This window comes from Dasypus novemcinctus, chromosome 11 (genome assembly GCF_030445035.2).
Source record: "Dasypus novemcinctus isolate mDasNov1 chromosome 11, mDasNov1.1.hap2, whole genome shotgun sequence".
In the NCBI taxonomy this organism is placed as follows: domain Eukaryota; kingdom Metazoa; phylum Chordata; class Mammalia; order Cingulata; family Dasypodidae; genus Dasypus; species Dasypus novemcinctus.
Window position 1 is genome coordinate 11,852,354 of NC_080683.1, and position 27,686 is coordinate 11,880,039.

Sequence of the window (27,686 nt, forward strand, 5' to 3'; positions counted from 1 at the left end):
AAGAGCTGACACAACAAGATGACGCAACCAAAAGAAACACAGATTCCTGGTGCCGCTGATAAGGATAGAAGCAGTCACAGAAGAACACACAGCTAATAGACACAGAGAGCAGACAACTGGTGGGCGGGGGAAGGAAGGGGAGAGAAATAAATAAAAAATAAATCTTTAAAATAAATAAATAAATAAATACAGCCAAGAAAATAAAAGCCAGTTTGATATAAGGAGGCATTGTATATAGTGGTAAAAAATCACAGGGTTTGGTATCAGAGCAACTCCAGGTCATGAAATTCCAGATTAGCCACATAAGATGTGGACCCAGAGAAAAATATTTAACCTGAGACTCAATTTTCCCATATATAAAATGGGGATAGGAATATACCTATCTTCTTAGTTTTATTATATGTTGTATTAAATGCTGATATAGCAGCAGGTACTTGGAGACAGCCAATAAATGATGCATGTATTATAGCTGGGAAACTCCTCTTTATAATATTAATTTTAATAGGCTATTCACTCAGGTACATTCTTCTGGGCTTCTAGTAAAAGTGTGAAAAGGGAACAATCATATCATATTTAGTGCTTTGGTAGCTAAAAGAAAGGTTCATTTTGGCAAATGAACATCCCTCCCTTTCTTTATGAAGAATATAAGATACTAGTTGGTAAAAAAGGATAATTTACCCTTTTAATCTCCATTAGTGTATCAGAGGAATGCCCCTTGAGCCTTTGATGAAACAGTGGCTCACTAATGAGAAGCATCTTCTTAATTGCCATGTTTCCTTAAAGGTAAAGGCCAGAGATATTGCATAATAATACATTTCCTCTTTTAGATACAATATGGTATAATGTCACAATAAATTTTTTGCCTACAGTAAATTTCTGTTAAATATATCAAATACAAAATGAATTCAAAGTTTCATACCTTATGTAATTGCTCAAAAATGTACGAGAGTGTCCTTGGGATAATGCCTCTGTCGCTGTAACGCTCTGCCCCACCAGTGATGGTGAATGTCTTACCACTGCCTGTTTGTCCATATGCAAAAATGGTACCATTGTAACCTTCCAGGACACTGCAACAGAGAAATGGCACTTTTAGTATCACAATGGCTAATGATTAATGGTTTTTATTTAGAAGATGCTGGTCCATATGTGCTCTTCAGCGCTATGGAAGACTTTGGTTTGATAGTGATCGTAAGACCCCTGGATATTCTCAACCTTTGTATAGACCACCACCTTTAACAGAGGCTTTTAACAGTGTGCACAACAGAATTGCAGACTCTCAAAAGTGGGTCTTTTATCTATGTTGCAAAGAACAGCAAACTATTGCAACCTTTTTTTCTTTTATCACAGTGGCTCCTTTATCTCTAAGATGTCTTCATCAAACCAGCTATGATGATATCAGCTAACGAGACCCACACTGTAAATGGTATTTAAAAAAATTTTATTGAAATATATCACTCATACATAAACATACATAAACAATAAATGTATAATAGTTGTAAACTTACAAAACATATGGAACATCAAACAAACATATAAAACATCTCACCCTATCACCAATAACTTGCCTTGTTTTTAAACCTTTTTAACTAATGATTAAAGAGTATTGTCAAAATATTACTACTAAACAAAGGATTTTTCCCCTAACCAATCTGATTATTATTATCTTTATATCATTTATATATGAACATACATAAACAATTAAGTGTATAGTAAAAGTTGCGAACTTACAAAGCAAACATGCATAACATCATACAGGGGTCCCATACACCAACCCTCCACCAACAACTTACATTGTCATGAGATGTTTGCTACAAATTATGAAAGAACACTGTCAAAATCTTACTACTAATCATAGTTCTTAACTTACATTTAGTGTGTTTTCCCCCAACCCACCCTACTATTATTTTTTAAATATATTTTTTATGACAGAAGTTGTAAACTTATAAAACAAACATGCACATGTGCAGAATTTCCAAACAATACCCCTCCATCAACATACCACAATGTGGTGTGTCATTTGCTACAAAGAATATCATTTGATTATTGCAATGTCATAGTGTACATTTGGCTCACATTTTCCATATTGCCTCAGTATCAACACAGCACATCTTTTGCATAGAAGCAAGAATATTATATTATTACTACTAACCACAGTCCATAGGTCACTCCAGTTGTATTTTTCCCATGCTTCTTCACATTCCCAACACCCTGCAGTAGTGATACACATTTGTTCTAGCTAACAAAGGATACTCTTGCATCTGTACCATCAACCACAATTCTCATCCACATCTTGGTTTACTGTGCTATCCAGTTCCTAGATTATTCTCTAGCATTCCGTCAACTGGCATTTACATAACTAGACTACCATTATCAGTCACATCCCCATTTATAAACTAGCTATTACTCACTGTGTATTACCATCCACTCTATGCATTTCCACAATTTTACAGTAAAGCTAATTAAAACTTCTACATACATTAAACATCAGTAGTCCACTCAGTCCTTCTCTTATCTCCTTTAAGAATCCACCATCTACCACCAGGTCTTGAAGATATTTTCCAATAATTTCTTCTAGAAGTTTTATGGTTCTTGCTTTTATTTTTAGTTTTTTTGATCCATTTTGAGTTAGTTTTTGGATAAGGTATGAGATAGGGGTCCTCCTTCCTTCCCTCAGCTATGGATATGCAATTCTTTCAGCACCTTTTGTTGAATGGATCGTTCTGCCCGAGCTGTGTGAATTTGACAGGCTAGTTAAAAATCACTTGACCATACCTGCGAGGGTCTGTTTCTGAACCATAAATTTGGTACCATTGGTCTAATGTGTCTGTCTGTAGGCCAGTACTATGTTGTTTTTACCACTATAGGTAGGTATTATGATTTAAAAGTCTGGAGATGAGGGTTCACTTTTCCTTATATGAGGTTTCTGGCTATTCAGGACTCCTTACCCTTCCAAATAAATTTAATGATCGTGTTTTCAATTTTTTCTTTAATGCTGGTAGAATTTTTATCAGGATTGCATTAAATCTATATAACAATTTGAGTAGAATTGACATCTTAATGATATTTAGTCTTCCAATCCATGAGCACAGAATGTTATTCCAGTTATTTAAGGCTTTTTTGATTTGCTTAACATTGAGTTGCAGTTTTCTGAATACAAGTGCTTTACATCATTGGTTAAGTTTATTCTTGATTACTTGTGTTTTATCTGTCATATTTTCTTTTCACCACTCTTTTGATACTTTTGGTTACTTTTATTGATATAATCTTTATTTCTAGACTCTCTTCCAGGCCCCTCTCTCCTGTGTTTTCTTTTCAGGCTCTAGCACACCCTTTAGTATTTCCTGAAAATCTGGTCTCTTGTTTAGAAATTCTCTAAGTTTCTGTTTATCTGTGAATATTCTAATCTTGCCCTCATTTTTGAAAAACAGTCTTGCTGGATATAAGATTCTTGGCTGGAAGTTTTTCTCTTGTAGTACCTTAAATATATCAGACCACTGTCTTCTTGCCTCCATGGTTTCTGATGAGAAATCAGCACTTAATCTTATTGGATATCCCTTATATGTTATGCATTGCTTTTCTCTTGCTGCTCTCAGAATTCTCTCTTTGTCTTTGGTCCTTGACATTCTGATGAGTATGTGTCTTGGAGTTGGTCTATTTGGATTTTTTCGGATGGGAGTACGTTGTGCTTCTTGAACAGGGATATCTATATCCTTCAATAGGGCTGGGAAATTTTCTACCATATTTCTTTAAATATTCCTTCTGTCTCTTTTCCCTTCTCTTCTCCTTCTGGGACACCCATGACACAGGTGTTTGCATGCCTTTTGCTGTCATTTAGTTCCCTGAGACTTTGTTCAATTTTTTCCATTCTTTTCTTCATCTGTTCTTTTGTGTGTTCACTTTCAGAGGCTATTTCTTCAAGCTCACCAATCCTTTCTTCTGCCTCCTCAAATCTGCTATTATATGATTCCAATGTTTTTAAATGTCATTGATTGCACGTTTCATTCCCATAAGATCTGCTATTTTTCTATATATGCTTTCAAATTCTTCTTTGTGCTCATCCAAAGTGTTCTTAATATCCTTTTGAATTTATTTAGGAGATTTGTTTGAACATCTGTAATTAGTTGTCTCAATTCCTTTATGTCATCTGGAGGCTTATCTTGTTCCTTTAACTGGGCCATAGCTTCCTGTTTCTTGGTGTGGATTGTAACTTTTGGTTGGTATCTTGGCATCTGGCTTACTAGAGTATTTTTTCTGAGTGCAGTTTTTCTCTCTAGTTTAGGGCTTCCTATCGTTTCTCCCTTGCTGGTTATGAAGTAGGAGCCAAGCGGGTAGTTGGTGCTGTAAGCTGTGGAGGCTCAAGCTGCCCTCATTGCACCAGGGACCAATGAAACTTCTTCCAACCTTCTCCCTTGCCAGGGGTAGGGACAGAGTCCCAGCTGTGTGGAATAATCCATGTGCAGGCCTAGACTGCAGTTGCCCAGAGAGATTTATAGAGCTTCACATCCCTTTCTCCCCTATCTGGGGCAGGGATGGAGCTGCAGGTGTGGGCAGCAAACTATGCAGTGCGGGTCCTAAGATGACCGCAGTTGCCCTAGTAGACTTCTGATTTTTAGTCTATGCCAGCCAAAGTTCCCTACAGTTACCTGTGTAGGCAGGTGCAGGGTTCCTCAGCCTCCTCCCTGCCAGAGGTGGAGCTGACTGCAGGCTGCAGGCTGATCTTCATGAAAGAAGCTGTCAGCCAGGCTTCCCCTCAGGCTGGGGGCTGAGTCAGAATGGTGGCTACTGGTATCTTTCTGACTCGGGCTGGTTCTCACCCCAGCTGTTTCCAGGGTTATGTCTTAGCTTGCCAAGTCTCCCAATCAGTAGCTGAAATCAGCAGCCAACCATCTCCTCCTCCCTTGTTTCTGGGAAATGGAGCTTCCAATTCCCATCACAGAGCAGCTCCTGGGGCAGCTCATGCCGCCAAAGTAGGATGATCACTGGCCTCCGCGGCTTGGCCAACAATTTCTCAGAAAGGCTGACGCAGGTCCCCGCAGCTTCCTCCCTTCTGGAGGTGGCACTGGGGCCTAGGCTAGACCTGCAATATGATCTGGATGGGAAGAAGCCAGTCCCCACCAGCGGGATTTTCAGTCCTCCCGCTTCTCCTCATGCCAGGCGTGGAGTTAAGATGGCAGGTCCCGGCCTCTTTCTGATCTGCACAGGCTTAAACCTTAGCTGTTCTTAGGATTATTCTGTAGCCCACTGAATTTCCTCATCATAGCTGAAATTGGTGACCAACTGTCTCTTCCTCCCCCATTTTGGGGAAGCAGAGCTTTCAATTATAGCTGTGGAACGGCTCCTGAGTTGGCTTGTGCCTCCAGTGGAGGATGGGCACCGGCCTCCGCAGCGTGGAGCGCTCCACTTATGAGTCTTCTCTGCAGACAGGCAGTCTCTTTCTTCCACTCCCCCAAGGACATTGCAGGATGCTCTTCTGGCCTCCTGGAGCCCCCAAACAGGTGCTTCAGCTAGCTCCAGAGAGCTCTGGGTGTTTGCTAACTGCCCTGTAGCAGGAGCTGATTCTAGGAGCTCCTTACTCTACTGCCATTTTGCTGGTTCTGTCAATGGCATTTTGACAGATAGCTCCTCTGAGAACCACCCCTTAACATGCACACTGGGATTCCTGCTCTAATGCTTCTGCTGAGATACCATCCCACAGTTCTCTCTCTGTTTCTTTATGCTTCATGTCTGTATCACCCATCATCAGTAGGCCCTCTCAAAACACACAGGGTTTGTTTGGATCTTATTGTGCAGTGGTAAGTTAATTCCTAGCACCTTGTGCAATTACTATACTTCTAACAACATCTTCAGTAACAAATTAATGCATCTTCCGCTGTGTTGCCAGTGCTTACAAACTTAAAGACTTGGTAGAAGAAATGAGCAAAGAGGTTTTATTACTGTATGGTTCAATTTTCCAATTTTGAGAGGCTTAGTAGTTTTTCTCCATGAAAACAACACATTGTTGAAATTCTCAGTTTGTAAGATGTTGGAACTATGATAATGAATTTAGTTGGATGATTGTAGCATCTTTCTCCTAAACAGAATTTGTCACCAATGATATAGCAATGCCCCGTTAGCAACATCATTTGGCTATGTGGTATTCCTGGGCCATAACTGCTCAAGACAAATGAAGTCTACAACTTCAATCATCAAACCTTAAACATTTTATTGTTATTTAATAGAAAAAAATATATTAGTCATTCCCTATCTTAAAAATTAAAGAATACAGAGCACAAATTAGTATTTCCATTATGACTTACATAAAGCCTATGAAAAGTGAATATTTTGCTACAAGATGGTACCCCTTTATTGTTATGTCTACTTTTTAAAAATCTTCTTTCTTGCTGCCAGTTTTCCCAGTAAAACCGCCTCTAATGCCTACTCTCCCACCACTACCCCCTCCTCAATTTGTCCTGTGGTAGAAGACTAGACTGTAAAGCTTCACAGAATGCTGTGTAAAACTAAAAGGATAGAGGCTCCACCTATACATTCTTCTATGACTATTTATTACATTGCTACAACTTAAAAAAATCAACATAAGCAGACAAATTTTGTCTTTAATTCCTTTGAAAGAGCCCCTGCATCCCAGCTCAATTTTTTGCCCCCTTTCCATTGAGCACTAAGCATTTTATGTGTGTCCAGTCTCATCTGTCCTAAAGGAACATATTCCAATTAAAAATAAAGAAGAATGGCAGAGTAAAGGCTATCTGAAAACCCACTCTTCCCTAAGGAAACTGGCAAAAATTGTCAAAACCATTTTTAAGAACTCTGGAAATTATCCAAAAACTTGCAACAATCCAAGGAGTGCTTATTCAAGAAAAAGGCTGATTCTTATTAAGAACAGTGAAATTTGTGGCATTTTAACTTGACCATTACCATCCTCCTCTCCCCCACTCCATTGCATCCTTCAATATCTAGCAACAATTGGAGAGGGAAAAACAGGTTTAGGGCTTCCCTAAAAGCCTGATCCCTGGGGATTTGTCACTATTTGAACTCTCTGGAAGTTCCCTGGAAAATTCCCACACACAGGACTTGGTTTTTTTTTACTTGACTGAGAGCTCACTCACTGCAACCAGCCCTATCCCTGGCTGTAATACTATTGAAAACAATCAATGACAACTGTTTAATAGTATAGCTTCCTAAAGATGCAATACCAGAGAGGCAAATTAGAGCTTACCAAAAACTTAAAAAGAAAAATCTGAAGAATGAGATGTCTCTAGGGGGCTTTGAAAACCTCTGACATATTCCCAGGACTCTAAATGGCCACATGCACATGTAGGGCTGTGCATATGCCCAGGAAAGATGTCTGGATGACCTTGAAAGCTCTGCACAAGCAGGAAGTGAAGGCTAAGGCACTGTTATAAACTGCCAAAGAATTGAAGGTGAGCCCCAAAACACACAGAGACCCTCATCAAAAGTTAAGAGACTGTTTGGGTCAAAGACTTTAACAAGATCTCTGTCCAATCATTTGCTTATCACTAAGCTAACAGAACAGAGATTTGAGATGGCACACCTGACAAAGGATACAGATTTTGCAGAATTAGTCCAGGAAAGTCACTAAACAAACAATAGCTACAACAACAAATCCTGGGGAGTGTGGGAATCTTATTTCCAGAGTTGCCACATCATACTCTTTAAAAGACTCAGTTTTCAATGAAAGAAGTATGAGACACACAAAGAAACAAGAACTTATTGCTCATTACGGGAAAGAAAGTAGTCAATACAAATAGTCCCTGAGGAAGATCAGCTATTGGCTTATTAGACAAAGAGTTTAAATTAGCTATTATAAATATGTTTAAAGAATAAAAGAAAATCATGCCTAAAGAATTAAAGGAAAGTATGAGATTGATGTCTCATTAAATAGAGAATATCAATTGAAAGAAATTATTAAAAAAAAAAAACAGGTTTTGGAATTGAAAAATAAAACAGCTGAAATTTTAAAATTCACTACAACAGTAGATTATTTGAGCTGGTATAGGAATGATTCAGTGAACTTGAAGATGGGCCAATTGAGATTATCCAATCTGAGGGACAGAAAGAAAATAAAATGAAGAAAAATGAACAGAGTCTCAAAGAGCTGTAGGACACCATCAAGCATACTACCATACATTTATAGGAAGTCTCAGGAGAGAAGAGAGAATATTTAAAAATTTAAAAATGGCCAAAAACTTCCCAAATTTTACAAAAAGAAAATTTATATATATATATTCAAGAAGTTCAAAGAACTTGAATTAGAACAAACACAAAGATATCCAAACCTAGTCACACTGTAATAAAATTGCCTAAAGAAAAAAACAGAGAGGATCTTGAAAAAAGCAAGAGAGAAGTAACTTATCAAGGACAAAGAATCCTCAATAAGATTAACAGTGACTTTCTCATCAGAATCATGGAGTCCAGAGGACAGTCAGAGACATTCAAAGTGCAGAAAGGAAGAGCCTGCAAACCAAGAATGCAATACCTTGCAAAACTATCTTTCAAAAATGAAGGAGAAATTAAGATATTCCCAAATAAACACAAAGTGAGAGGATCTGCCTCTACGAAACAGGCAGTGTAGTTGGGCAAGAAAATGAAATAAAAGGCATCCAGTTTGGAAAGAAGTAAATTCATATTTTCAGATGACATAATTTCATATATAGAAAATCCTGAGGTATCCACTAATAACTATTCGAACCAATAAATGAATTCAGCAAAATTGCAGGGTACAAGATGATTATACAAAAATCAATTGTGGAAGTAAGTGAATGTGGCTCAAGTGGTTGAGTGCCTGCTTCCCACATGGGAGGGCCCAGCTTTGGTCTCCAATGCATCCTAGAAACAGAAAACAAACAACAAGCAAACAAATGAAAAACAACTCAGGGGAGCTGGTGTGACTCAGTAGTTGAGTGATGGCTTACCACATACTAGGTCCCAGGTTCAATCCCCAGTCCTGGTACCACAAACAAACAAACAAAAAGAAATCAATCATTTTTCTATACACTAGCAATGAATAACCTGAAAATGAAGTTAAGAAAACACTTCTAGTAAAAGAGCACCATAAAGAAAAAAAATACTGATGAATAAATTAATAAAATTAGTGCATGGCATATACCCAGAAAACTATGAAACATTGTTGAAAACAACTTAAAATGATATGAATATAGAAAGACATTTCAAGTTCATGGCTCAGAACCCTTAAGATGACAAAACTCTCCAAACTGATCTGCAGAGTCAATCCAATCCCTATCAAAATTAAAATTTTTTTTTTGTAGAAGTTGACAAGCTTCTCTTACAACTCATATGGAAGTTCAAGAGACCCCAAATAGCCAAACTGATCTTGAAAAAGGGCAAAGTTAGTGGACTCATATTTACTGATTTCAAACCTACCGATGGATGTAGGATGACCAAATACCTAAAAGTAACTTGTTTCTCTCCTTGTTGCTAGGATACAAAGGAACAAATTATATGTAAATTAGAAGGTAATGAAATGCAACCTTCCTTAGTGCCAAGTTTCACTTTTGGTGGTCAAGAACATCCTGTTGAAGCAATGAAGTATGAAAACCAGCTTCAGTGGGTTGGTCAGTCCTGTGCAAAAGAAGCCCCTTGCTGTCCTCACTTCGGCTTGCTTAATTAACATGGTAAAATTCCCACCCTGGGGTGGAGTTATCCGCCCCTTTTTTGATCATGCAACAAATGCGTAAGCATGATTTCCTGAACATACTAATCATACAATTATATAACCAGCCATGTGTGTTCATCCATAGGCATAAAAGTTAATGCATAATCAAAGTAAATGCTCAGTAGTAACTTCTATTTAAGTAAGAGTGAAACCACAGCATGGGGAGTTGGGTCAGAGTCTCTTTATTTCGACTTTGGCTCCTGTCTGCAGACATAATGAATGTTTAAGTTCTGCCTAAATCTCGTGTTAGAGTTTTTTTCTCTGGTTATCCTCAAAGGTCCAGCTTTGGGGCCTAATACTACTACAGAGCTATAGTAATCAAGACAGTGGTGTTCTAGCATAAGGTTAGAAATACAGATCAGTAGAAAAGAAATTAGAGTCCAGAAATAGATTCTTTCATTTATGTTCAATTGTTGTTTTTTTTTTTAACAAAGATCCAAAAATCATTCAATGGGGGAAAGAATAGTCTTTTCAACAAATGATGGTTAGACAACTGGATAGCCATATACTAAAGAATGAAGCTGGACACCTACCTCATACCATATATAAAAAATAACACAAGATGGATCATAAGCCTAATGAAGAGCTATAATTAAAAAGCTCTTTTAAGAAAACATAGAAGGAAATTTCTTAGATATGACATCAAAAGCATAAGTCTCTAAAGGAAAAAAACAGATAAACTGGACTTCATCACAATTAATTTTTTTTCTGTTTCAAAGGACACCATCGAGAGAGTGAAAAGAACCTCGAGAATGGGTAAAAATGTTTGTAAGTCATATATCTGACAAAGGACTTGTAGCCATAAATATATAAAGAACCCTTACAACTCAACAATAAAAAGATGAACAACCCAATTTAAAAATGAGCAAAGGATGTTGAATAGACAATCTCCAAAGAAGATATACAAATAGCCAATAAGAACATGAAAAGATGCTCAGCATCATTAGTCATTAGGAAAATGAAAATCAAAACAACAATGAGATACCACTGACCCACTAGAATGGCTAAAAAGAAAAGACATAGACAATAACAAATGTGGATGAGGATATGGAGCAATTGGAACCCTCATACCTTGTTGGTGAAAATGTAAAATGGTGCAGCTGCTTTGGAAAATAGTCTGACAGTTCCTCAAGATGTAAACATAGTTACTATATGACATTCCTAGGTATAGACCCAACAAAATTGGAAACATATGTTCACACAAAAACTTGTAACAAATATTCAGAGCAGCATCATTCATAATATCCAAAAAGTAGAAACAACTCAAATGTTTATCAACTGATGAATGGATAAACAAAATGAAGCATAGCCATACCTTGAGTTATTATTTGGCAATGAAAAGGAATTAAGTACTGATACATGCTGCAATGTGAATAAACTTTGAAAACACTGTTAAGCAAAAGAGGTCAGTTCCAAAAGGCCACATACTATATGATTACTGGTTGCCAGAGGCTGGAAGGAAGGAAATGGGGAGTAACATTCTAATGGGTACAGGGTTTCTTTGGCACCTGATAACATTCTAAAATTAAATAATGGTGATGGATGTTTACACAACTCTGAATAACTAAAAACCACTAAATTGTACACTGTTTTAAAGGGTTTTATGTCATGTGAATTTTATCTCAATGAAGCTATTATAAAGATAAAATAATAAAGAAGAATCTATAATAAGTTATTAGTAATTGGATGCATTTTACCAACTAAGCAATAATAAATATAAAAGAAAGTGGGAATAGTAATTAATCAAATGAATAAACAGCTAATGATGAATTTCAGCAATCAACAATGGGCTGGACATTTCTGGTGAGAAAATATTTCTGAACATCCTAAAATCAACAATGCAGGCTACTGCCTAATCCATTTCACCTAGAGAGTCCTGATACGTAAACAAATCAACACTTTATAGACTCAGAGTTTGATGATCAGATGAAACCTCCAGTGAAACATCCTCTTTCCTTCTGCAAAATGCATTTTCCCTAAACGTTTAAGTTATAAAGCTAGGGAAGCAGACTGGGCCCAGTGGATAAGGCGTCCGTCTACCTACGGTTCAAACCCTGGACCTCCTTGACCCATGTGGAGCTGGCCCATGCGCAGTGCTGATGCGCGCAAGGAGTCCCCTGCCACGCAGGGGTGTCCCCCGCGTAGGGGAGCCCCATGTGCAAGGAGTGCGCCCCGTAAGGAGAGCTGCCCAGCACGAAAGAAAGTGCAGCCTGCCCAGGAATGGCGCCACACACACGGAGGGTTGACGCAGCAAGATGACGCAACAACAACAAACACAGATTCCCACGCTGCAGACAACAACAGAAGCAGACAAAAAGAAGAACACACAGCAAATGGACACAGAGAACAGACAACTGGGGTGGGGGAAGGGGAGAGAAATAAATAAATAAAATAAATCTTAAAAAAAAAAGTTATAAAGCTAAGATATTTTGTCACTTCTTACATTTTACTATTTTCATGTATAAAAGAAAAATAAAGCTTCTACTCTTAGAGATTATACACCAAAGCACTATTCCATACACATCACATTTATGTGTTAGAAAAAATACAAATCATTTAATATTAGTTTTTTACCTTTATTGTTTTTTATTTGTTTAACTAGACCCAAAGTAGAAGACTTATTAGAAGTGTCTGCACAAAGTGAGACTTCATTTTGTTTACCTCAGATGAAAAGACTTAAGAATCTTCTTATACAATGTCTCAAAGTAAGCAACAAAAAAATTTATTATGATGATGATAATTTAGTTCACTGCACCAAACAAATAACATACTCCCACAAATTTGAAGAAGATAGGCATAACTAAAACAACAACAATGTATTAGGATCATGAATTTTATAACTGTTGATATTAAAGGACTTTAATAGAGGACTCTACTTTGGTGAAAAGAAGAATCCCCTCTCTGGAATCAGAAAATCTGGGTAAGGCTGCTCTCATTTTGAGAGAAGAGGGGCAGGTAATATGGTACCTTAAAATACGCAGTTTAGCCTCAGAAAAATTAAGAAACCCAAGAATATACCAAGCTCATATTTTCAAAAAACTCTTCTCCATACAGAACACATTAGATCGCTTAGAAAATACAAACTCAAATGAAACAATACTAAGAGTAGAATTTTTTATGGTAACAGAAACTATACTATATTTATGATAAACTTGACGAAAACTCATTGCTTAAAGTCCTTAAGACTAATCTGGAACAGAATGATCAAAATTAAGCTCTCTATTTAAACATAGTTACCCCAACCTGCCTTTCACACAGTTCTGAGTGCCAGGGTAGCTGAAATTCACTTACTTTCATTTGTTTTTGACTCTCAGAACAGTACATTTCTGTCCACTATAGCCCACCTAGAATTCAGTCCCTTAAGCAACCCCAAGCAGCATTTTGGTGCAGCCCCTTATTTTTTTTTTATATACAGGAACATGGTGACTCTTAACTATTCCACCTTTAGGAACATCTCTACATGGATAATTCAACAGTTTGAATTTCTAAGAGGAATTTAAACCAAAAACAATATCAACCACAATTAATACAATTTAGTTGTGCTATATACATAAAAATACTTTTCCCATATGTTAAGCCAAATGAGCATGCAACTAATAAAACTGCAAGCAAGCTTTTGGTCATGGGGTATTCTCTGGGCTGTAAAGGAGAAGGGGAATAGTGCATAAAAAGAAGGAGACCTAGATATCTGGGGAATCTGAGACGATAACAGACTTTGAGAGCTATTATGTTTCTACCCAGTGAGTTTCCTTACTCCTTCTGGTAATAAGATTTCCCACACCCTCCCCTTTCCACAAGCTCAGGGGGAGCAAGCAAGTGTGTGGGGCAGATGACTAAGGTCTGCCAGTTATACTACTCCATTCCATCACTCTTTCATCCCCCCCGCTTGATGCCCACCCACCCCATCTATACAGTTACTGGGACAAGAAACTCAAAAGACATGCCTCAAGCAGGTTAAATAAGAGCTCCTCCCATATGGATTTTGAAGGGGAAAGCCCTCTTTTTGTTGGGGTCTCTGAACCATAGATGCTAGAGGCCACTTCCCTGCCTATGTGCATAAAGAAGTAGGGCCAAGCAAAGCCCAAATGGATGGGGAATAAGTCCTGGTTGTGTCTGGGACCCAGTTCAAGTAGAGAAGGCCCTGATTTTTACAGTATTCCCTTTAATTCTTTGAGCTAACCTGGTTATGTGAGCCAAGAAATCCTCTCTTTTCTCTGAGTTGGGATTCCTTTACAAGCAACCAAGGGAGTAGCAACTAATGCAAAGTTTCTAGAGTGACTTCAAAGACAGTTCTTGTCCCTTTCAAACCTTCCTCCACCAATGGCCTCTCCACGATGCTCTTCTGATACCAGCCCCTGCAGTCTTCACTGTGTTTCTAGGCTTTCCCTTTGTTCCTTAGGGAGGTCAGTAGCCCCAGTGTTTAGGGGTTAGAAAATAAGATTAAATAAGTAGGGTAGGATCAGAGTAGGAAAGGTGCAATGGAAAAAGTATAAACCCTGGAGACTGCTAGGACTAAATTCAAATTCTGGCTCTTCTACTTATTAACTCTTCAGTGTTGGACAAGTCATATGACTTATCAGAGCCTTGGGTCTGTCATTTGGAAAATAGAGATAACAATACTTGCCTCCTTACTATACTGTGATGATTAAATGAGATATGTATGTATAACATTTAATAGAGTAGAGACGGAATTTAACAAACAACAATGATAAGGAGAGATTGTGAAGAGAGCATGAGAAGCCAATCTGAGAGGCAGTAAAATAAAGAGTAAGGTTAATATGATTGACAGAACAGGCACAGTGGACCAACTTGATTTCATGATTTGATATAACTAAAATTCAAATTTAAAATGAACAAATGCTATCTAAATCCATAATGAGGCAAGACATTAATGATAGTACTTTCAGTCCAGCAGTTTATCATTAATTACATTGTTTTCACCCATGGAACTTTTCAAGAGGGCAGACACTAAATGTCTCACTTGGTTTAGACCAGGGGTCTCAATCCAACAGTGAATGTTGCCTCCAGCACTGTTTAAACTTGTCTAAATTAAAATGCCTTCATGTGGGACAGTGTTCTCCACTTTGCCACAGTCTCCAGTACTCCCTTACTGTCTAAGACTCTGCCGTTTCCCAAGTGTACATTACCTGCCTGGACTCGCAGACAGGGCTACCTCACTGTACAATAACAGTGAGCACCAATCACGGCATAGTCCAGGTGGATGCCTCAGCTCCCCCAGAGTTAGGCAGTGCCCAGCCATTCACAGCGACCGCTCTGCATACTCCCTTGAGGTGTGCAGCAGGGCAGACCTGCTTGAAGGCATTTGAGTTTAGCTCCCCTATATTAGATGTCGTCCTTTTTAAAGCATGTTCTGGCAAGTTCATTCTAAGGTCTTTTGAAGGTTTGCTTCCATGATATATTGAGATATAATCTAATTATAAATCCTGGTACAGAAATAAGGTGGGTTACATGACTAACGTATCAACATAAACACATAAATCAAATCATTAACTATTTTTTGGATAGGGCTATTGAGGATATCCAATTTCAAAACAATCAACTTATATGTCCAAAATATGGTTTTGTCAGAAAAATAAAACTACTGTTTTAAATTATAATTTATATATAGACTTGGATTAAATTATAATTTATATATAGACTTGGGAGTCATCATAGAAGCCCTTTGTAAGTACCTGTAGACAAGTGTAGGACTGTTGGTTATTGGATTAGGGACTCAAACCAAACTTTGTTTGGCCAGCATTGTCTTTTTCTTAAAAAAAAAACTGGATCTGACCCGTACTCCCCAAATCAGGCATAGACCTAACGCCCTCCGGTTCCCTCACTGGTTTACTTAATAACTTCATTGGCATGCCCTCTATGAATTTGAGTTTTGAAACCCCCAACAGAAAGTGAGCAGAGAAATGCTAAGAAGGTAACACCTGGCTTACAAAAAAACCAACAAAACAAAACAAAAACCATATATATATATATACACATATATATATATATATCATGTGAACATAGAAAAATCTTCACCCCACCAACCACCCAAAAAAGAGAATGGCTATCTCTCCTGTCATTGCCCAAACTTTAAAAGTTTTAAAATGTGATAGGAAAACCAAAAGGTTGGGTGCCGTTTCCTAAAAAAGTCACTTTGGCCCAGTCATGACTCTTAACACTTGGATATTTCACAAAAACAGGATCAGGACCTGTCTTGAATGATTTACAAGCTCTCCATGGATACAGGGGCTAAGAAAGAAGACCCTTGAGGTTCTTTCCAGTGCTATGGTTCTCAGAGGTTTGTTCACGGTATTGTCCCAACTGCTTCAAACCAAACTTTGCAAGAGGCAAATGCATCATGGAGTTCATAATCCAAACAGTCTCTTGAAAGGATCTTCAAGATCTTATTCACACTGAACAGTTTCATATCCATAAATTCATGGATCAAATCCAGGCCAAAGTGCCTTCAAATGAGACTGTTTATTGTTTCCCAAGTTCATGAAGAAACCATTTTGTCTTAGGATTAGTAATAAGCAGCTTAAATCTGGAAACATAACAGAAATGCATGAAACATCAATAGAGGAAAGTGACCCCTCTGAAAACAAATCCAGTTCCAAAAAATGTTTCAGTTTGAAGTCCAGCATATAGTATTAAAAAAGTGAAGGATGCATTTTTATCTTATTTACATTACAAAAATGCATTTACTGTAGCATTTCTGACAGACATTTCTTTCCATGACCCTTGAAAATAAACATTCAGATTCATTAAATAAATAATCATTTTCAGATGACCATCAAGGAAGCAAACATAATGAAACGAAAGTTTTATACAATAATGTGGGGAAAACTATTGCCTATAGAAATGCATTTAAGCAAAATTTTGCATAAAATCTGACCTGGTTACTTTGTGTGTTTTTTATAGGGATACAAAAGAAAAAAGAAAATAGTTTCCCCTAAAATTTTAACACTGAGTTCTTCATCCATAAATTGGTCAACCACATTTCTTAAGTATCACTTACATTGTATTAGAATCATGGTACTGTGTGCTATGTGAATTTATAGGGGAAAAGTGCTTGTTTTCAAGAAATACACAATGCAAGGTCAAGTAGAATAATTAGCAAGATATGCATCTTTTTATATAAGAACAAGTGCATATATTACACCTAGATAAGCTTCCAGTTTGCACATTAATCTACAGCGAAAAATAACAAACGGCTTGTTTACAAATGTGTCTGTAGTGAGATGGAGAATTTTCTTTTTAAAGATTTATTTATTTATTTATTTCTCTCTCCTCCCCCCGCCCCAGTTGTCTGTCCTCTGTGTCTATTTGCTGCGTCCTCTTCTTTGTCCGCTTCTGTTGTTGTCAGCGGCATGGGAATCTGTGTCTCCTTTTGTCGTGTCATCTTGTTGTGTCAGCTCTCCTTGTGTGCGGCGCCATTCCTGGGCAGGCCGCACTTTCTTTCGCGCTGGGTGGCTCTCCTTACGGGGCGCACCCCTTGCACGTGGGGCTCCCCTACACGGGGGACACCACGTGGCACTCCTTGCGCGCATCAGCACTGCGCATGGGCCAGCTCCACACGGGTCAAGGAGACCCGGCGTTTGAACCGCGAACCTTCCATGTGGTAGGCGGACGGCCTAACCACTGGGCCAAGTCCACTTCCCACAGATGGAGAATTTATGGAAAGTCCTCCACAAGGATTTTTCATCAGAATAGTAAACTGAGGAAACTTTTCCTTGCAGGGGCACATGGAGCTTCTGGGTCTTCCAGCTGTTCTGAGTCGTAGAAACAAAAATCCAGGAAATCAGCCTAAGAAGTGGGGAAGGTAGGCACAGAAAAGAAGGAACAGATGTGCTTATATTTAAGGGAGAGGTGCCCAAAGAATTTGAAAAGGGAGTGGGGAATGGGAAATAGAGAATTGCAGGATGGGGCAGGGGTATTGGGTAGTTGCCATCAGCGTGGAGGGTTCTGGGAGAAGCAGCAATAGAGTAAAAATATGTAAGATGTTTGCAACATATTAAAAATGCAGTCCTCTAACCCTTATATTTCCTTGAGAGCCTGAATAAGATTTGACCTTTGTGTATGTTCAAAAGTGATGTGGTACACAGATTGGACCACATCTGGCCCTAGCTTATATTTGAGTTATATGCCTTTTTCTCTATACTTCTAGTCTCAAGATTATTTGCTAAATAAGACCTTCTGACTTGATTTCAATTTTGTGTGAAATGAAAGGTATTTCTCACATTCTTGGGAAAATTCACATACTTTCATTTCAATAGACAAGAATCAAGGTGGAAAAATGCCCTTTGGAGTAGAAGCATGAATAAAAATACAGCTCATGACATTGCTAATTACTTTTCATTGTGGTTTTAAGTAGCTCATGGATACACAATGATCTAAAGAGAATAAGGAGCTGAGAGTCTGAGGCAGAAAGATGTGATCTGATTGGAACCTATCTCAAAGGAATGAGGGAAAAGGAGCAGGTGGACTGGGTCTGATTTTTCAGATGAGTAAGGTCATGATCCTCCTGCAGGCCATGGAGCCACTGAAGGGTTTATGTAGATACATGACAGCCCGGTGGCATCTAGAGGTCACTAAAGCATGAGAAAAGAAGTGGGGAGGCCAGTCTAGGCTGGGCAGATGTCACATGAGGGATCCTCTAGGAGAATACTGTGAAATGGACAAGAGAAGAACAGGTGGGAATAGTGTTCACAAAATTTTGTGAGGTATATATCCCCCTTGAAATCTCATCTTAACAAGTGCTATTAAAAATTATTAGGGGAAGTGGACGTGGCTCAACTGATAAGAGTTTCCATCTACCATATGGAGGGTCCAGGGTTCAATCCGCAGGGCCTCCTGACCCGTGTGGTAAGTTGGCCCATGTGCAGCACTGCCACGTGCAAGGAGTGCTGTGCCACGCAGGGGCACCCTTGCGTAGGGGTACCTCACACGAAAGGAGTGAGCCCCACAAGGAGAGCTGCCCTGCATGAAAAAAACGCAGCCCACCCAGGAGTGGCGCTGCACACACAGAGAGCTGATTCAGCAAGATGACGCAACAAAAAAGAGATGCAGTTTCCCAGTGTTGCCGGATAATGCAAGTGGATGCAGAAGAACACACAGCAAATGGACACAGAGAGCAGACAACGGGGGCGGGGAGGGGGGGAGAGGGGAAGAGAAATAAATAAAAATAAATCTTTAAAAAAAAAAAAATTATTAGAAAACATGGCTTCAATAAGCCACAAAAATCTCTAGTCTGAAAGCAGTTAATCAAAATTTACATATCTAATTTCTTCGGCAGCACTCCAAATTCAGTTTGATCAAAACAGAATTCGGGAAGCAGACGTGGCTCAACTGATAGAGCATCCATTTACCATATGGAGGGTCCAGGGTTCGATCCCCAGGGCCTCCTGACCGGTGTGGTGAGCTGGCCCATGCGTAGTGCTGCTGCACGCAAGAAGTGCTATGTCACACGGGGTGCCCCTGCATAGGGGTGCCCCACGTGCAAGGAGTGAGCCCCATAAGGAGAGATGCCCTGTGTGAAAAAGCACAGCCTGCCCAGGAGTGGTGCTGCACATATGGAGAGCTGATGCAGCAAGATGACACAACAAAAAAGGGACGCAGTTTCCCAGTACTGCCAGATAATGCAAGCGGAAGCAGAAGAACACTCAGTGAATGAACAGAGAGAGCAGACAATGGGGGGGGGGGCGGAGGTGGAAGGGGAGATAAATTTTTTTAAAAATCTTTAAAAAAAAACAGAATTCATTATTTTTCCTCTCAATCATATTCCAACTCCTTCATTCTCCAGGAAATCCCTTCTGAAACTTCTATTATCCCTACTTTACAGATTTGAAAACTTAGCCTTGGAGACAGTAACTAGACCAAGGGCACCAAAAGTGATACATGATAAAACTAAAATCTAGGTGTAATTGATTCCAAATATAATATTCTTTCTACTACATAATTAAGTCATGAAAGGAACCTGACAATTTTATAAAAATTTGATAATCTAGTGTGTTCATTAAATCCTATCCAGTTAAATAATCATCTCAAAGCCATTCTCCCCAGAAGTTCATAAGAAGAAATAACATAAAAGTCTAATTAAGTTTACTTGCTTCATTTTTTAAAATGTGAGGGCTGGGAAACGGACTTTGGCCCAGTGGTTAGGGCGTCCGTCTACCATATGAGAGGTCCGCAGTTCAAACCCCGGGCCTCCTTGAACCATGTGGAGCTGGCCATGCGCAGCGCTGATGCGCGCAAGGAGTGCCGTGCCACGCAAGGGTGTCCCCCGCGCGGGGGAGCCCCACGCGCAAGGAGTGCGCCCGTGAGGAAAGCCGCCCAGCGTGAAAAGAAAGAGCAGCCTGCCGAGGAATGGCGCCGCCCACACTTCCCGTGCCGCTAACAACAGAAGCGGACAAAGAAACAAGACACAGCAAATAGACACCAAGAACAGACAACCAGGGGAGGGGGGGAAATTAAATAAATAAAATAAATCTTTAAAAAAAATAAAAAATAAAATAAAATAAAATAAAATAAAATGTGAGGGCTAATCAGAATAAACACAGTGTTGCATTAAGTTGTATACAATTAAATTATCCATTCCAATACTTTCTATTTATTCTTATTTAAAACTGTATCTTTTTTTTGCTGAATCTGAATGCAGTGATCATTTTACAGGTATGAATGCAGTGCAGATTTACAATAATTTCATCTGGAGTACCTTGATTTTTGTTAATTATACAGTAAAAATCCTGCAAAATACTGTTTTATACATACCACTAACTAGGATGGCTAAAGATAAGACAGAAATTCAACATCTACAAAAAACTGTATCATCATCCACTGAGAGAGAAACAAGGATGTCCCATCATCACTAACATGTTAATAAAAGAGTAAGTAGCAGAAAAAACAGAAAAGAATGGCTGATCTCTTTTGTGTTTTCCTCCTGAAGGCAGATATCAAAGGGAGAAAGCTCCAGGGACTTGGGAGAGAGCCTCTAGGAAAGTTAGAAAATTTGAGCAGAGGAAGAAAAGACTTCAGATATTTTCCTCAATTTCCTTTGATGCTTGACATCTAAAAGCTCTTTTCAATTCCCTCTCTGGAACTGAAGGACCACAAAGGGATTGCAACTTATAATGAGTGGCTAAATATATTTTACATAAAAAGTGAGGTCAGGCCTGCAGGAAAGCTCTTAAAATCCAAAGGAGAGGGAAAGGGCAGAACTGTTTTCCTTCACCATTTCTCCCTAACGTCACTGTTAGCTGACAGCTAGAAGAAAAAACAGGGCTTTGTGAGGCTGGAAGGAAAGAAATTCCATAGAATGCTGGTAGGGGGTGTGGTTGCATAGACTTCTCTGGGTAGAAAGCTGGGAACTTGGTCCTCTGAAAGCACAGGAAATAGGAAAACTCTTGAGTACACAATGGGAAACACCATAATTAAGGCAAGCCATTTGAAAGCAATTCCCCAGGTCCTTTTCAACAATTGGTATGGCCCATTATTACCATCTTAATGTTTTCATGGCAGCTTTGCATGGCTAGTTTGGGCACATACGATGGCAGTAACAAGCTATTCTTCACAAAGATGAAAACAGGAAAGGGCCGGGATTCATAGTCCTGAGATATTGATAATTTCTAATGTGTCTGAGGTAAACAGGTAGAGAAACTGGTTAGTCCCATTTACTCATAACCACAGTAAAATCTGGAACCAAGAGTGGTAGTGGGCCTGCACTATTTCCTTCAAGCCATTATTCTAAAGAGAAAAGAGAGGTAATACATCATACAGGAAATTCCTCAACTCCTCTCTCTACTTTCAACTCCTACCTCCACATATGCATTTGTCTCCCTTAGCCCCATTCCCTCCTTTCCTCTTGTCCTAGAGAATTCCATCCCTCTTCCCATTCAAAGTTCTCTCTTCCAACTGAGTTCCAGCTTGCATTTTCTATTACCTGCCCAGGGACCCTTCTCCATCAATTAACTCTTCTTCTGTATTTTCTATTTCTTCTTTTCTATTGATTGCATCCTCTTTAGAGAATAGGGAGACTCAAGTCTCTCTTCTTCCATCTTTGCAAATGTTTTTTTTTTATTATACAAGTAAATAAATGAATGAGCATATGACTTTTTTTTACAATAGGATTGTTTGTCTTTTCCTAAAAGAACTAATCTAATACTCTATCTATTGTTGAGCAATTTATTGTGTTCACTCAATAGTATGTCTTATCACATCAGTAGATCCACCTCACTCTTTTATACTTTCTCATAAGACTATTTAGTATTTCATAGTGTAAATGCATAGTTGAAGTGGGGCCCTACTGCTGAAAATTTGGGTGCTTTCTGATTTCCTGCCATTGTAAACAATGTTGGAAAGAACAATAGCCTTTACCATTCCTCTACAGGATACTTTGAAGTGGAATTGCTATATCATGGAGTAGGCATACTTTCCACTTTGAGAGATTCTGAAAATGATATCCTTTCAAGTGGCTGCAATATAATATTCCTGTTTTCCCATACCCTCACTAACTCTTGATATTATCCAATTTTTATTTTTCCAATTTAATGGGGGGAAGTGGTATCCCATATTTTTAGTTTTCATTTATCTGACTGCTAATGTTATTAAGCATACTTAGATACGTTTATTGATCAACTGTATTTTGTCTTTGGAGAATTAGCTGCTAGCGTCCTTTGACTAATTTTCTAATGGATTGTTTCTATATTTCTTATTGCTTGGGAGGAATTATTTATGTTATGCATATTAATCTTTTGTTACATATTTATATATTTTCTTCCACGTGGTTACCTTTTGATTTTGTTTTTGGTGACCTTGGTTGCCCAATTTAAAAAAATTTGATCCAGTCAAATTTGTTGGTATTTTTCTTCATGTTTTTTTTTGGCATTTTATGTCTTGTTTAAGAAGGCTTTCCCTTCTCCAATATCATAAATGTGTTTTCTTTATTTCCCTTTAATTTACAGTTTTGTTTTTTACAATTAGTTATTGAAGTCATCTGATATTTACTTTTTGTTAATGGCATGAGTTAAAATTTAACTTTATTTTTTTCCTCAAGTGATAGCTAATTTCTCCAATGCCTTTTCTTAAATGATCTATCCATCTTGTACTCACTTGAAATGCTACTTTTATCATTGTATTAGTCAGCCAAAAGGGATGCTGATGTAAAGTACCAGATATCTGTTGGCTTTTATAAAGGTCATTTATTTGGGGTTGAAGTTTACAGTTTCAAGGCCCTGAAGAGTCTAACTCAAAGTTACTTCCTCACCAAACCATTACCACATGTTAAAGCAAGATGGCGGGCAATGTTTGCTAGGGTTCAGCTTTCCTCTTCCTCTTAAGGTTCCAGTGGACTCAGCTTCTTCCAATCTAGCTGTAGACTGGAGGGCTCAATTCTTTCTGGCCTCAGCTGCTCTGTTCTCTTCACAAGGTCTGCTGTAGACTATCAGGCTCATCTCTCTTCCCAGGACCCCTGCTGTGTCTATGGAAGCTTTCTCTCTTCCTCTGTGTTCTTCTCCACGTATCTACTTCTGTGTTCTTAATTGACATCTGTTTATAAAGCCCATCAAAAGGAGGAGGGACTCAACCATGCATGCCCTAATGACATAATCGAATCAAAACCCTAATATTGATTTAATAAAGTAAACGTGAAAATTCTGAAGTTAAAACAATTAAAGGGGTATCATGCCCAGAGGAACAGACTAGTTTACAAACATAATCAATCTCTTTTTGGAATTCATAAGTAATATCAAACTGCCACAATCATATACTAAATTCTTATATATACATGGATCTCTTTCTGAGCTATCCTTTCTGTTTCATTAATTTATTTGTCCATTCCTGTGCCAATATCACAATATTTTAATTATCATACATTTATAATAGGTTTTATATCTGATAGGGCAAGTCTCCCCATTTTGTTCTTTTACAAAATTATCTTGGCTATTCTTGAAAATTTTCTTTTCATTGTGAATTTGAAAGTCAGTTCTGTCAAGTTCCAATTGCTTCTAATGTATTTGACCAAAGAACTCATTTTTCAAAGATCAATGTTCAAAAGAACACATACCTCAGTGATACACTGGCCTAGGTTGTATCTGGCCCAAAAGATTTATTTTGTTTGGTCAGCATAGTGTTGATCCATTCATGTTTTTAAAAACATTTGACACACAGTGGGAGCCAAAAGTAAATAATGAACATGCAACAGGGTGTGTGCATGTCTTTGGTGGAGTGCTTTGCCTCCCCAAACAGCAACCTTGGATGGAGCCAAGTAGTAATTGCTCCTTTTATTTACATAGATCCTAGGTCCAAGTTCTCCAGCTTCTGAACCTGGCTCATTTAGCTCATTTGTGCTTCCTGCCTACACCCCAGACAGCCTTTACCTCTGAAAACCCACCATTGCTGTAATACCCTCCCAAATAGTCTGACATCCCTCCAGTTCATCCTCTATCTACATTGCCACCAGAATTTTCTATAACACATCTAACCGGTAACCATTCTGATTTAAATTATTAGGTAACTTCCAACTGCTTTTAGAATAAAAGCCAACTTCCTCTGTGGGCCATATGATCTTTCATAACCTGGAATACTTTTCACATGTTATTTCCTATTATCATCACATTATCCTATATCTAACCACTTTTACCCATCTACAGTTCCCAATAAGTTTCTCACAAATGCATTCTTCCTTGAATTTAAGTTATTCTCTCTGTATGGAATACCAGGTCACCCTACCACCTTAAGCCTCCTCCTCTAGCCTTAGCCTCAACCAAATACTTTTTTTAACTCACACTCATTTGATTGTATAAGGTCTACATCTCCAAGTCTCAGACATAATTCCATTGCCACCTATTTTTTAAACCTCTTTCTGACCACTTCCTCACCATTCCTCTTATCTTCCCACCACCATCCCAAGAAAGGACTGGGGCTCTTCTGTGTTCCTCTTTCATTCATTACATTTTCCACTGATTTAATAAGTGACTAATTTTCTTGTCTATTTGGCCCATAGTATATGATCTCCTGGAGATGGAGATTCTTTCCTAATCATTTCAGTATCTCCTAAGCCTAGGGAAGGATAGCTAGACATCTGTAGGCATTTGATACAACTTGTGGAATGAAGGAAGAAAAGCTTGGAGAGAAGGACAAGGAAGGGAGGGTTTAATGAATCAATCATTGCCTGTACTTTCAGGCAGCTTAAAGCCATATAGAATTCTGCTCATTATTTAAAATAATAGCATAGCCAGCATGACCAAACAACTAAATCCCCAAGAAGGATTGGAATTACTTTGTCCTATATTTTAACAAATACTGGATATAATTACACAACTGTTTTTCTCTAAATTGAAAGTTACAACTATTAAGGTCTTACAGCCAATTTTTTAAAACTTTCATTTCCAAAACAATAAAAGAATTCGATTAGGATAAGTGAACAAATGTTCAAATATTTGCTTTGTACACAGTTATTCAGCAGTCTATAAGGTTAGAGTAACCTTAAATAAGACTAAAAGATTCTCTTTGGCAGATATGAACATTTGTCTCACATATTAAAGACAAATTTGCTATGCCAGCTTTGTCCGAAAACACAAAATGATCTCAACAAATACCTAAACTCTATAATCACTTTATAGAACATTCTTGGGTTCTGATTGGTTCCATTTTTGCAATTTTAGCATCTGTCTAGCAGGCTTATGACAACATTAGGGTTTCAAGTTTAAATAAACCAGAAATTGTGAAGTTATGGACCTCATAACTTTAACTTTCCCTCTTTATATATGCTTATATGTGTTAAATTTAGATACCAAATATGGAGCTGGAACACAAAAAGAACTCACATATAAACAGTTTTGGATGATGATTTTACTTTAAAAGGACTGTACATTAATATGATCTATTTTCCACATACACAATGGATACACACAAAGGGAGAGCTGGAATTGAGATTATTTCATTTAAATATTTAGGTGAATTTAAAGTTGAATATTCACACTGCATTTTAAAAAACATCTACACTGTATTAAAAAGTCTCTACACATTTTCAGGACTTTTTTAGTTCAGAAAATTAAAAATACAGAAAATACCCATTTCTAAAATAAAAGAAGGACATGCTCTTATTAGGTGTCTTTAAAATCCTATAATAGTCAAAAGAGCAAAAAATATATATCTAACAGTCTTAATACACCTTTCAATACAATAGTATTGGAATTTATCATTACCCAAATAGTTACATTTGCCAGAGGACTTTATTTCTTTTAGCTACTGTGAAGCCCTGTCTAGTGTCCTTTCCTTTCAGTCTAAGAACTTTCTTTCACACTGCTTGTAGGGCAAGTCAAGTGGTGATGAACTCCCTCAGCTTTTGTTTATCAGGGAAAGTCTTAATCTCTCCCTCATTTTTGAAAGAGAGTCTTGCCAGATATAAAATTCTTGGTTGGAAATTGTTTTCTTTGAGCACTTCAAGTATTTCAACCCACAGACTTCTTGCCTCCGTGTTTTCTCATGAGGACTCCCCTGTACATAACATGTTGCTTTTCTCTTGCAGCTTTCAGAACTCTCTCCTTGTCCACTGCATTCAACAGTTTGACCACCATGTGATTGGGCATATTTCTGTTCAAGATTATCCTGTTTGGTGTTCACTGGGGTTCCTGGATATGCATATTCATGTCTTTTGCCAAGATTAGGAAGTTTTCTGCTGTTATTTCTTTGAATGTTCCTTCTCCTTTCTCTCCTTCTTCTCCCTCTGGGACTCCCATAATGCATATATATGTATACTTGATGTTCTCCCAAAGGTCTTTATTTTCAGTTTTTCTAATTTGTTTTTCTTTCTGCTTCTCAGCCTGACTCATTTCAATTGTCATGTCTTTGAGTTTGCTGATTCTTTCTTCTGCCTATGACAATCTGCTGGTGAAACCCTCCTAGGAATTTTCATTTCAGTTATTGTGGTCTTCAACTCCAGTAGTTCTGTTTGGCTCCTTTTTAAAATTTCTGTCTCCTTACTGAGATTCTTACATTGTTCATTCACTGCTTTACTGACATCCTTTAGTTCTTTCTTACTATTTTCCTTCATCTCTTTGGCATATTGAAGATCATTTTAAAAATTCTTTGTCCAAGAGAACCAGCAAGATGGCAGCAGAGTAAAGAGTTCCAGAGTCAACTCCCACTACGTGGCAGTTAGCAAACACCCAGAGCTCTTGGAGCTAGCTGAGGCACCTGTTCGGGGGCTCCAGGAGACCAGAAGAGCATTCTGCCACATCCTTGAAGGAATGGAAGAAGGAGACTGCCCATCTACAGAGAAGACTCATAAGTAGAGTGCTCCACGCCACAGAGGCCAGTGCTCATCCTCCACCGGAGGCACAAGCCACCTTGGGAGTTGTTCCACAGCTGGAATTGAAAGCTCCACTTCCCCAAAATGGAGGAGGAAGAGACAGATGGTTGGGGACCAGTTCCACCTACTGATGAGTAAATTGAGTGGGCAACAGTATAATGCTGAAAACAGCTAAAGTTTGAGGCTGTCCAAGTCAGAAAGGGTCCAGGAGCTGTCATCTTAACTCTGCGCCTGGCACGAGGGGAAGTGGGGTGGACAGAAAATCCAGTCCGGCTTCTTTCCATCCAGATCATATTGCCGCTCTAGCCTAGGTCCCAGTGCCACGTTCAGAAGGGAGGAAACTGCAAGAACCTGCACCAGCCTCTCTGGGAAATTTCCGGCCAAGCCGTGGAGGCCAGAGACTATCCTACTCTGGAGGCATGAGCTGCCTCAGGAGCTATTCTGTGGCTGGAATTGGAAGCTCCATTTCCCAGAAACAGGGGAGGAGGAGACAGTTGGCTGCAGATTTCAGCTACTGATCGGTAGACTCGGCTGGCTAAGATATAACTCTGGTAACTGCTGGGGTGTGAACCATCCCAAGTCAGAAAGATACCAGTAGCCCCCATTCTGACTGTGCCCCCAGCCTGAGGAGAATCCAGACTGACTGAAACTTTCAGTGTCTGCAGAAACCAGTTTCTTTCACGCAGA

At 38.6% G+C, this 27,686-nt stretch overlaps 1 protein-coding gene across 1 annotated transcript in view; it reads right to left on the reverse strand.

The window, feature by feature from the left end:
• The window catches only part of KIF6 (kinesin family member 6), a 484,487-nt gene that overhangs the window by 361,441 nt on the left and 95,360 nt on the right, over positions 1-27,686 (reverse strand). The window contains exon 4 of the mRNA XM_058306677.1: positions 920-1,067. Within this exon, the coding sequence (XP_058162660.1) occupies positions 920-1,067 (148 nt within the window). The remainder of the gene's footprint in view (positions 1-919; positions 1,068-27,686) is intronic.